General features: G+C 44.8%; 2 protein-coding genes across 4 annotated transcripts; one reads left to right on the forward strand and one right to left on the reverse strand.

The window, feature by feature from the left end:
* Positions 1–3,421, reverse strand: klhl31 (kelch-like family member 31). 2 transcript variants are annotated; one of them, XM_056610013.1, is made up of 3 exons: positions 3,304–3,421; positions 1,199–2,404; positions 1–1,092 (listed from the first exon to the last, which is right to left on the reverse strand). In XM_056610013.1, the coding sequence occupies exons 2-3, from the start codon at positions 2,371–2,373 to the stop codon at positions 360–362; spliced, it is 1,908 nt and encodes a 635-aa protein (XP_056465988.1). In that variant the 5' UTR covers positions 2,374–2,404; positions 3,304–3,421; the 3' UTR covers positions 1–359. The 2 variants fall into 2 exon arrangements, with proteins under 2 accessions (XP_056465988.1, XP_056465989.1); XM_056610014.1 differs by having other exon boundaries at positions 1,199–2,401; positions 3,304–3,416.
* Positions 3,422–4,073: 652 nt separating this feature from the next.
* Positions 4,074–9,699, forward strand: eloal (elongin A, like). Of its 2 annotated transcripts, none has more exons than XM_056608950.1 (11): positions 4,074–4,190; positions 5,242–5,298; positions 5,414–5,526; positions 5,612–6,572; positions 6,688–6,787; positions 6,944–7,102; positions 7,175–7,272; positions 7,716–7,896; positions 8,631–8,748; positions 8,951–9,057; positions 9,295–9,699. In XM_056608950.1, exons 1-11 carry the CDS (start codon positions 4,116–4,118, stop codon positions 9,354–9,356), a joined length of 2,031 nt encoding a protein of 676 aa, XP_056464925.1. In that variant the 5' UTR covers positions 4,074–4,115; the 3' UTR covers positions 9,357–9,699. The 2 variants fall into 2 exon arrangements, with proteins under 2 accessions (XP_056464925.1, XP_056464926.1); XM_056608951.1 differs by having other exon boundaries at positions 4,136–4,231; positions 9,295–9,698.
* Positions 9,700–9,985: the final 286 nt, after the last annotated feature.

Below are 9,985 nucleotides of genomic sequence, written 5' to 3' on the forward strand. Positions count from 1 at the left end.
CTGTGCCTTCAGATTGGACAAAATAAATCCTATCTTGATTGGACCCAAAGCAAATTCCTGTCCGATGATGAGTTTGATGTATTATTTTCTGTGCCTTCATTTTTGTCAGCTACAATTACACAACATGATTTACGTAATCAATAATACTGATTCCCTTTGTATGTCTTCAAAGGGTTAGCATTTCAGTTATGACATTTTGATAAATGCAAGTGTAAACCAATTTATTAGCCATTTCCCATGACATCATTGATAATGGAAATATTCTTCTTGTCTGTTTACCGATGAATCTTACTGTTTCTAGAATTTGTTACCAATATATTGTCCTACGATACAGGCATTACAGGCATTTATCTGACAGTTCATATACTAACTGGGGCAGAAGAAACTGAACTGGCCCTAGACTCTCGTGTTTTACGTGTGGGTATGTTGACCATACAACACGAGATACCAACAGTGGCTTCCGGCAACTCGTCATCCTCAGTCCATTCGTTGATATCAGGGCTGTAAACCTGGATGCACTTCTTGTACTTCTTCTCCACCTCGTTCCAGCCCCCCAGGAGATAAACCTTCTCGTTGAGAATCGCCACGCCGGCCGTGCTGACCCCGGTGCGCAGCGGCGCACAGTAGCTCCACTGCCCGTTCTGGGGGCTGTAGCACTCCACCGTAAAGACATCCACCCTCTCCCCGCGGCCTCCCAGCTGGCTTCCCCCGAGCACGTAGGCCCGGTCTCCCACCGTGGCGGCGCAGTGCCAGCCCCTGGGCGAGCTCATGCTGCTCTTATCCTGCCAGGTGTCCGTGGAGGGGTCGTAGCTGCACACGGCCCGGGTGTAGGCGTTGTTGATGTACCCTCCGGAAACGAGGATCTTGCCGTCGATGATGGAGCTGGCGTGGCAGCAGCGCGGCACCTCCATCGGGGCCTTGGTCTGCCACTGGTTGGACGAGGGGACGTAGCACTCCACCGAGGCCTGGACGCCGTCCGAGTTGCGGCCGCCGATGGCGAACAGGAGGCCGTTGAAGGTGTTGAGGCTGAAATGGGTGCGCTTCTGGATCATGTTGCTCAGGTGAATCCAAGTGTTGAAGCGGGGGTCATACCTTGAATAAAAGTCAAACACAAAAGGTTAAGGATTTGCGGTGATTAACGACGGCAAAGTCATGACGACAGATTGCTTTAAGAATTGTCTGACGGCAGTTTGCTCACCTGCAGAAATTGCTGACGGCGTGTTTGGCCTGGTTCCTTGCGTCATTCTGGTCCTCTCCGCCCGCCACGTACAGGAAACCATCCAGGACCGCCACACACTGGTTAAAGCTCTTGGCTGGCATTTCCGTCAGCTTATTCCAGACACTATCAGCATCCCTGTACAGGACCTCCTTGCTCAGAGACTTCTCGGTCAGAGCAGGGCGTCCGCCGACGGTGATCATCACCCGGACGCCCCCGCGCACCTTGGTCCTGCGCGACTGGAGGATGTTCTGTTGGAACGGCAGCAGGTGGTAATTCATGGCGTCGACCAGGAGGCGGTGGCACTCGGGGTCTTGCATCATGCGAGGGGCGTTCTGGACGTGGTTCACCAGGTCCTGGGCGGAAATGGTGCCGAAGCGGATGTGCGTCAGGAGGTCGGCGGCGTACTTCAGCCTCTTCTCGTCGAAGTCCAACCACCTCATGGCGATCTGGAAGGCGGTGACCTCGGAGGGCAGCTGCAGGGAGTCGTCCGACAGGAAGTCGCAGATCTGCTCAAAGGTGAGCTTCAGGAACTGCTCCATCTCTGAGAACTCGATGAAGTTCTCCCGCATGAACTTCTGGGCCGCCTTCTTGGTCTCTTTGAGGTCGTAGGTGTCGGCGATGTTGGCCACGTACATGCAGTTCTCCACGCTCAGCTCCTGCATGAGGAAGTCGCTGCACATCTTCACCAGGGTGTGGATCTGCAGCAGCATCGCCGCGGCGATCGTGCTGCCGATGCTGTACAGGGACAGCGTCAGCTTCCCGCTGTAGGCGTACGTGATGGCGGTGGCCAGACCCACAGGGGAGAGCTCATTCAGGTCAATGGTCTGCAGCGCCGTGTCCTTCTTCAGGATGTTCTGGATGTATTGGCTGCAGGACGCCATGACCACCTTGTGGACGTCGAAGGACTTTGACTTGGTGGCCACGGTGAGGTCGCAGAGGAAGCTGTCCTGCCTCATCTTGCTCAGCCCTTCCAGGAGGTTGGGGGCGTACACCGCGTCCGTGACCTCGGTGGAGATGCAGCTGAAGCCGTTTCCCCCGTCCAGCAGGGTGTTCAGCCCGTTGATCTTGGTGACGGGGCTGTCTTCCACCATGATGGTCATCTCATTGATCTCCCCTTTGTTCTTCTTGGTTGCCTTGTTCTTCTTGGGAGCCATGGCTGAAGCAGAGTGTCACGGCCCAGGTCTTCTGAAAGCAAAAACGCACAATCTGAAGATAAGTTCGATTTAAGGGGTTTATTGTGTGTTTCTTGCAAATGTCTGTTTCTCAACAGAAATAGAATGCCTTGATGATAGACAAACAGATTGGAAATCAGGAATTCAACATGTCTGATTAATAACTGATCTGATTGTATTGTTAAGGGGCTACTGCCCTGTTCACTACGCTCACTACGTTAAGTGTTCTGTAGATTGCCTTGTCAAACGACCCTTCACCAAAGCACATTCAACTAAGTCAATATACAGTTAGATTAAAAAAAACCATAAAATATTAGTTTTTCTTACAGCATATAATCCTTAACAAATTGGAAAGCTGCCTCAGGGCTTGGTGATAGTGGAGTAGGTGCAAGCGTCAACATTCCTCTCTCTGCATCTGTCACAATTTATCAGTACGTGTCCAGGAATAGCAACGGCGTTGGGTCCAGCATGGCGTTCCTTTTATAGACTTTGAGGCCAGAAGACACCACCTCATGTTCTCGTATTGTTTAAGCAAAAATATAAATGAAACCCATATTATTGTGGAGTTTGTTGTCCTATTCCTAGATTGAAACAAATACGATAGTCTTAATAAAGTGAGACAAATAGGCCCTATAACTCCTTGACTTATTCTCAAATTTGCTTATTAAGGGGTGGTTTTGCATGATAGGTTTGTTTGCTCACAGTAGGCGATGTAGACTACTAAATTGTTTATCAAATACAAACAGTTTGCTTTGCTTTGAAAGCGCTCATGAGGTATTTTGGCCAATTTATATTTGGCCTCACACACAAAGCACGGAAGCAAGGACACCCACTGTTTCTCCAAACACTGTAGAATCCATAATACTACACAATAAAACAACGTGCGTAATTTATAAATCAGAAGTTACTCACCTGAGGAATTAGGATGAGGCCGATGAGAAAAGCCCTTGCGGCTCTAAATCGTCTGCGGGAGAGAGAGAGAGACCGAGGGACACCGTTACTCGATAAGACATAAGGTTAACCCCTCCTCTATGGGAGTGCATGAGAACAAAGTATTGCGCAATAATGAACGGATTAGCAGGACCGACCCAGCAAGACCCCCAACACGCGCGCGCACGCACACACGCACAAGCACAGATCCAGCAGAATCGTCCGATGCCACTTAAATGCTCCAAATACTACAAAGGATAGGATCATTTCAAGCCAATATTCCATGTCTATCAAAGTATCAACACAGTTGTCTCAATACCTTTGGATCGATTTATGCACACGCGTCGTCCCTGCGAATAGATTCAAGGCCATTTAATTGGGATTTTTTTGCATCCATATGTCCATATAGGCCTAGTCCATATATTTTCGATACTAGTATACTATTATCCTTCCATACAAGAATAAGCATAAATAAATATTTAAAGTATAATAGAATGCCAATTTTTTTAAATGGGTCAGAATGTGTTTGTGGTTGCAGTTTATAAAATAAACAATTAATTGATGGTCCCTTTAGAGACATTTGGGCTGAGTGTATGTTAATGTTATTTTTATAAGAAGTGACGTTCTAATCGACCATCCATTTAAATGGCTCAAATGAGTTGATCCAGTGAATGCAATCTATAGAATAATGACCTGGGACGGATTATAGGTTCAGGGGTGCCGCCCATTATATAGTGTCATAGGTATCCGTTTCCGCGTGTGTAAATGATTGCACGTGAATAAAGCAAAGAGTGATGGCCAGCTCGGATCTGGTGAAAAAAGTGATACAGCTCAAACTACAACTCAAGGACGCGTCGAAGTCTACTACGGTAGGCTACGTTTATGCAGGCCTAGAAGGACACCCACAAACGTAAGGTGGGGCCATGTTGGCCAGTGTTGTTGCTTTACTTTATACACATGGCTTTACGAGAGCTGGGCTTCTCAGGCACTCATGTGTCCACACGTTCACAGTTGTTTAGGTAATGAAACGACCTAGGCCCATTTCGAACGAAGGGCTTATAAACGAGGCCATGACAAACCAGGTCATGTTAACACATTAAGATAGCTTTTTGTTTTCCTTCACAACTCTGCATATTGTGATGCCTATAGAATACACAACATTTAGTTTTGCTTAATTGAACTAGGTTTAAAAAAATATTGTTAATGATCGTTGAAATGTTGACAAAACAGTGATTCAAAAGGGTAGTTTAATGGTGTGTCCCGGTGGCTTTTCCTTGAAGCCCCATTCCTTGCACACAGCTTAGGTTTTACGCAGGCTGCTGACCGAATGCTATAACAGTCGACTCTCTGCGGCAGGGGGCCAGTTTGTATTGCCTTGGTGCTAAAATTAACTTCACTCCCAGTTGTTCAACTTATGGCTGCTGTCCGTCATTACTGCAAGAGTTCTCTGTCGGCTTGCTATTGGTCACTTGGTTTGGTCGACGACTCAATCGTTGTTCATGAAGTAATGACCGAGACTTTCACTCCCCAGACATTACATGGGTGGTTTTAATTCATTGAATGGCCTGCCTGTGTGTAACCTGATGCCTTTTAAACCAAACTTGGGAGCAGTTGCATTACCCGTTTACAGGTCGTAGTAAAATGATCAGCCAAAGTGGGTGTGTTCAGGATTCCCATAGATAGACCCCCCTTCTCAAAATGCACGGTCAGCAAGTCACACTTTAGCGATCCAAATCCAGGATCACCATATATGGCATGAAGGCCTAAGCTTCATCAAAAATTGGATTCCTTTGAACATTTAATTCATGCAATTTATCAGACGCATGAATGGTTTACGATTCAGCTGTATTGTATTTGCAAATTGATTGACAGATAGGAAATATAATGGTGGTGTTAATGTATTGTTTATTTTTCTCACAGCTTCTAAAAACCTTGCAGAAGCTTCAGGGTCTGGATGTCTCCTTGGATATTCTTTCCGTAAGACTTTCGTTTTATATATTTGAACACATGTGACTACAATTGTTGCCTCGGTACTCCTAGTTCAGACTTTTTTGGAGCTGATCTTATATTTCCATTTAAAAAATCCTGACAGGAAACCGGTATCGGCAAAACTGTAAATTCTTTGCGGAATCACCAGGAGGTCGGAGAAGTTGCCAAATCGGTAGTAAGATACTGGAAGAAATTAGTTCCTCAGGACTCCAAAAGGTGCTGTTTCACATTGCTTTGTTTTTTAATTGAATGCAGTAATTCATTGGGTAATTTTTCCTAAATCATGTTTGCTTAAACACAGCAATCCAGTAGATTCAGACACTTCACAAACTACACAATCGAAAGATGGTTTAGAGGAGAAAACTCGCACAAGCAGTGGAGAGAAAGACAAAAGAGGAGAATGTCTAAAATCTCGGGGTGAGAGCAAGGAAACGGCAACAGCAATTAAGGGTTCAAAGAAATTTGACGACAAAAGACCTGCCTCACCCCAGGAACGCAAGGAGAAGAAGAGGGAAGATGATCTGTGGGGAAGCTCTCTGGAAAGAGAAACTCCTCAAGTCCCAAAGGACAAATCTAGTAAATTAAAAAAAGACGATGTAAACAAAAGCCATAAAAAAATCCCCCATGAAGATGAAAATAATAATAAACATGACAGGCATCATGACACTATGCATCGAAGCAAAACCACTAACAAGGCCTCAAAATGCAGACTGACCCCTAAAGAAAAAGCTCTCGGCACAACAGACACTGAAAAACTCTACGAGGACAAAGAATCAAAGAATAAACATCAAAAGCCGAAATCAACACCAGAGCAGCCTGTTCAACAGCCTCTCCCTTCTAAAGCTGAAGCCAAATACTCAATGACTTCATCTGATTCAGCCAGTGAGAAAGAGGATGGCACAGACACGTTGGCAAGCTCTTGGGACCGCAAAAGTAAGAAGAAGAAAGTTGTTGAAGAAAATAAACGGTGTCCAAAAATTATGAAAAAGTCGGAAAGTGTTGGACATTCAAACACCAGCAGCAAAAAGTCCAAAATAAAGGTCAATAATTCAAGCGAGGCTGATTTAGCGGGACCGTCCATGTCTTTTGAGTCTTTCCTGAGCTATGACACCAATACATCGAAACGGAAGGTGAGAAGCACATCCAAGCAGCCTCTTCCCAAGAAGACGAAGACTCGGGAGAAGGGGGAAGCCCCAAAACAACGAGAAGAGAAGACCTTCAAGTTGCCTCCACTCTTGGAAAATGGCGTCGGCATGAATAAGGTATAGCGCAATCTTGTGGACAGTTTCAAGTGTATAATGAATGCATGAAGTACATAATGAAGTACAGCGATTGTCGCCACCAGGTTCAGGACTAACCCTTTCTTATTTATATTAGGTTAAAGATAATGTAATGGACTTGCTCAACACTCCCTTGCCAGAATTCCTGCCTGAATGCGATAAGTTCTCCGTTGTTGACTACTATGAGCCCAAGAGAGGTTGGTTTGTGTGTACATAAGTAGAAACATGGGTGCTGTGGAGACCATCTGAAAGCATCTCGTCTTTCAGTTGTAAGAAATGTGTGACATCACTGAGGCCAACTGTTGATACAAGTCAACCTTTTATTCCATACATTTATTTATTTTTCTTTACAGTAGAGAAAGAATCGTTCGATGACGCTGGGGAGAAACACTTCACCGGCCATCGTTCTAACAAGAAAATGCAAGTGTACTCGGGAAACAAGAGTGCCTTCCTGCCGAGCATGATGAGCTTGTACCAACAGTGCATCCGTGCCCTCCAGAACAACATCGACAGTGAGTGACGCCGGCCATCCCGTGTTCGGGCGTTTCGATGTGGTGAATGTTTATGTTGGAATGTTCCCTCAGTGCTGTACGACACCGGGGGAGTCCCGTTTGAGATCCTGGAGCCGGTGCTGGAGAGATGCACACCGGATCAGCTGCTGCGCATTGAAGAATACAACCCTGTAAGATCTGGAGATGTGTTTTTTTTTTTTTTTTTTTCGTAGACAATTGGAATAGGGTAATCTCTTTGGAAGCTCATTTTCCGTTGACTCATCGGTTTAGTTATTGAGTCACTTTAATCCAAAACCACACACAGTCACCTTGCTCAAGTACGCCTGCAGGTAGCATTGGGGATTGAAGCTGAGCCCATTTCCTTTGACTATGGAGTCAAATAATAATTGACTTCATTTGTCAGACAGTTCTGAAATTTGTTTTGCATTTAGTTGCTCAATTAATGTATGTGTCTTAACGCATACATTAATTGTCCATAGTTTCCATTGTAGGGCATTACATCACACACCACAAACGGAAAACAGAAAAAACACAAACGCATAGAAGACATAAACACCACAAACCGCGAGACAATCCTGCCCCGGAAAGGATAAACACTATTCCCCCTTCATAGAGCTACATCGGAGAGACCGACCACTTCTGGGGAAGACACTGTGAGAGAGACTTCCGAGGAGCCAGGCTCCTGGAATACGAGTCCTGGAAGGAGATGTACGTTCGGCTATCTGAGGAGAGGGAGAACAAGTTCAAAAGACTGGCCAAGACCATCGTCTCTGCTCATTCAAAGAAACCTCAAGGTAGCTTGTTGTACTGGCCTGTGTCTTCTGTTATTTTACTAGGCCAGCGTAACATGGTTTGCCGTTCAATATGATCAACTTGAATTGAAGAACTCAACTGGGCGTCTTTTGAAATGTTTTTTATAAAAGGCCTCGATGTTGATTGTATTGTTTTGAATTTATGTAGCGCTATAATCCCATTTCGCCCACAGTTTTGTATTAATGAGATATCTATCTGTGATAAATGAACGTTACGATGGGTGACAATTCATTTTTTAAATGAAAGGTTGGCTAATTTATTTAGAAGCATGCCCTCATTATCTAGCCACGAGAGGGCTTCAAAGTTATAAATTATCACGCAAAATAGCCTAATTTGGTTCATCCTTTTCGGGAGGTTTAGCTGTAGGGTTCTTATGCTGTCGGGGCTTTGTGATTTAACTAGTTTGTCTGATCGGGCAGACCCATAAATTCTGTCCAGCCTAATATAACCCGAGCACCTGTTCGCTGGTCAAGTCTGAAGAAAAAAAAAAAAGCTGAATTGCTGTAGGCTGCAGGAAGAAGAGAACCAATACCAAAAAGAGCACTATTTTGCACTTGGTTTGTTGAACTCACCGGTAAATGTTTTCACTTTTAAAACAAAACATTTCCTTTCATAGCGAGTCGAACCCGGTGGTTTGTTTGAACAGCCGTGCTCTACGCTGTTTGAGAGTACGCATCCCGTTAAAATGACCGCTGCTCGGGCCCCTTCTGCGCAGGTCGCCAGGTGAAGATGGCGTTCATCCACACCGTTGCTAAGCCTCCGAGGGACGTCCGGATCCAGCAGGAGATGTACGGAACAGCTGGTGCCGTTCAGCCCAGTGCCGTCCGAGCCAGGTGGGTTCCGTCAGCCGTGAGACCTACAACCCCACCCTGTTGCCGTGTTGACATTTGCATGAACAAGCATGAATTGTAATTGCCTGCATTTCCTCGGGTGCGTGTATATTTTTTTATTTGTCGTTCTAGAAACTGGGTGGCATTTTAACAACCCTCAACTTTGACCTTGGGGACAACTAGATGAACTGTGGTTTCCTTTCAGCGTCAAGATTCACGAACACCGACCTAGACCAAGCTGTGTTGAGCCCCCTAAATCAAACCCCACCAATTCGGGGACGGCAAATTCACAAGACCCTCGTAAAAGAACAAGTAAGACTCGATTGAATGGTGTTTTGGCTTTGGGGGGGAGGGGCAGAATGAGTTTCGTAATTCAACTCGGTTTTCACTTTTATTCGATTTTCTAGTTTTTGTGGTCTGTGATGTGTTATCATAGTGATGGGGGATATGTAAATTAATTATTGGCACTTCACTCATTATTTTCCCTTCTCCTGCACTAATTGGCACCATTACCAACCAGAGTAATGAGTGTATTTTCTGTTATTGCAGGAGTCGCTCCAATGATGGCAAAGTCACTAAAAGCCTTCAAAAAACAACTAGGACGCAGATGATTGCTCTCACTGAATAAATCTTCGCACAAACAAGGGTTCACAACATTGAATTATAATTGCACTATCCATTCATAACTAGAGACAATGTAGGCATAGGTCACTCTTGTATTATCTTGATTTCTGATAAGCTTTGTAAGAGATTATAGTTTTGTTTCTTTCATAATATTCACTATTAAACGAGCATCTGAAAGGGCAATCTAATGCTGTGCTGTTTGGTTTTGTCTGTTTATGTGGTTGATACTTCTCGGTCATTTGGTATGATTTGGCTCCCTCTAGTGCTCATGGAAAGAAACTGGCGCATATAATATTTATTGATTTACTCGAGTATTAATGAGGCCAACTTCGTGTGCTTTGTTTTGAAACACTAGGCTACAGTTCTGTTCTGGGAAGAAAAAGCACACTAGTCCATACAATAATATCGTAACTCAATTTCAGAGGATTAAAAGGCAGCATTTGGACATTAGCCGCCTGGAAAAAAGCAATGAATATTCTGGTTCTAAAAGGTAGTGTGATTTCATTGGTTACATCATGCCCTGTGTGCTGTCTTAGTTTAGATTCCTAAGTTCCCTTGACTTCGATTGTAGACTAAAGTCAATCATTCATTTAAAAAATGTCAAATGGATGCCCAT

This window comes from Gadus chalcogrammus, chromosome 15 (assembly GCF_026213295.1).
Source record: "Gadus chalcogrammus isolate NIFS_2021 chromosome 15, NIFS_Gcha_1.0, whole genome shotgun sequence".
In the NCBI taxonomy this organism is placed as follows: Eukaryota; Metazoa; Chordata; class Actinopteri; order Gadiformes; family Gadidae; genus Gadus; species Gadus chalcogrammus.

Excerpts from the sequence above, each read along its gene's own strand:
- klhl31 (XM_056610013.1), bottom strand. The coding sequence starts at position 2,373 with ATGGCTCCCAAGAAGAACAAGGCAACCAAGAAGAACAAAGGGGAGATC. Across the intron at positions 1,093-1,198 it reads GCCGTCAGCAATTTCTGCAG|GTATGACCCCCGCTTCAACA; the intron begins GTGAGCAAACTG and ends CTTTTATTCAAG.
- eloal (XM_056608950.1), top strand. The coding sequence starts at position 4,116 with ATGGCCAGCTCGGATCTGGTGAAAAAAGTGATACAGCTCAAACTACAA. Across the intron at positions 7,897-8,630 it reads TCATTCAAAGAAACCTCAAG|GTCGCCAGGTGAAGATGGCG; the intron begins GTAGCTTGTTGT and ends CCTTCTGCGCAG. Across the intron at positions 9,058-9,294 it reads AGACCCTCGTAAAAGAACAA|GAGTCGCTCCAATGATGGCA; the intron begins GTAAGACTCGAT and ends CTGTTATTGCAG.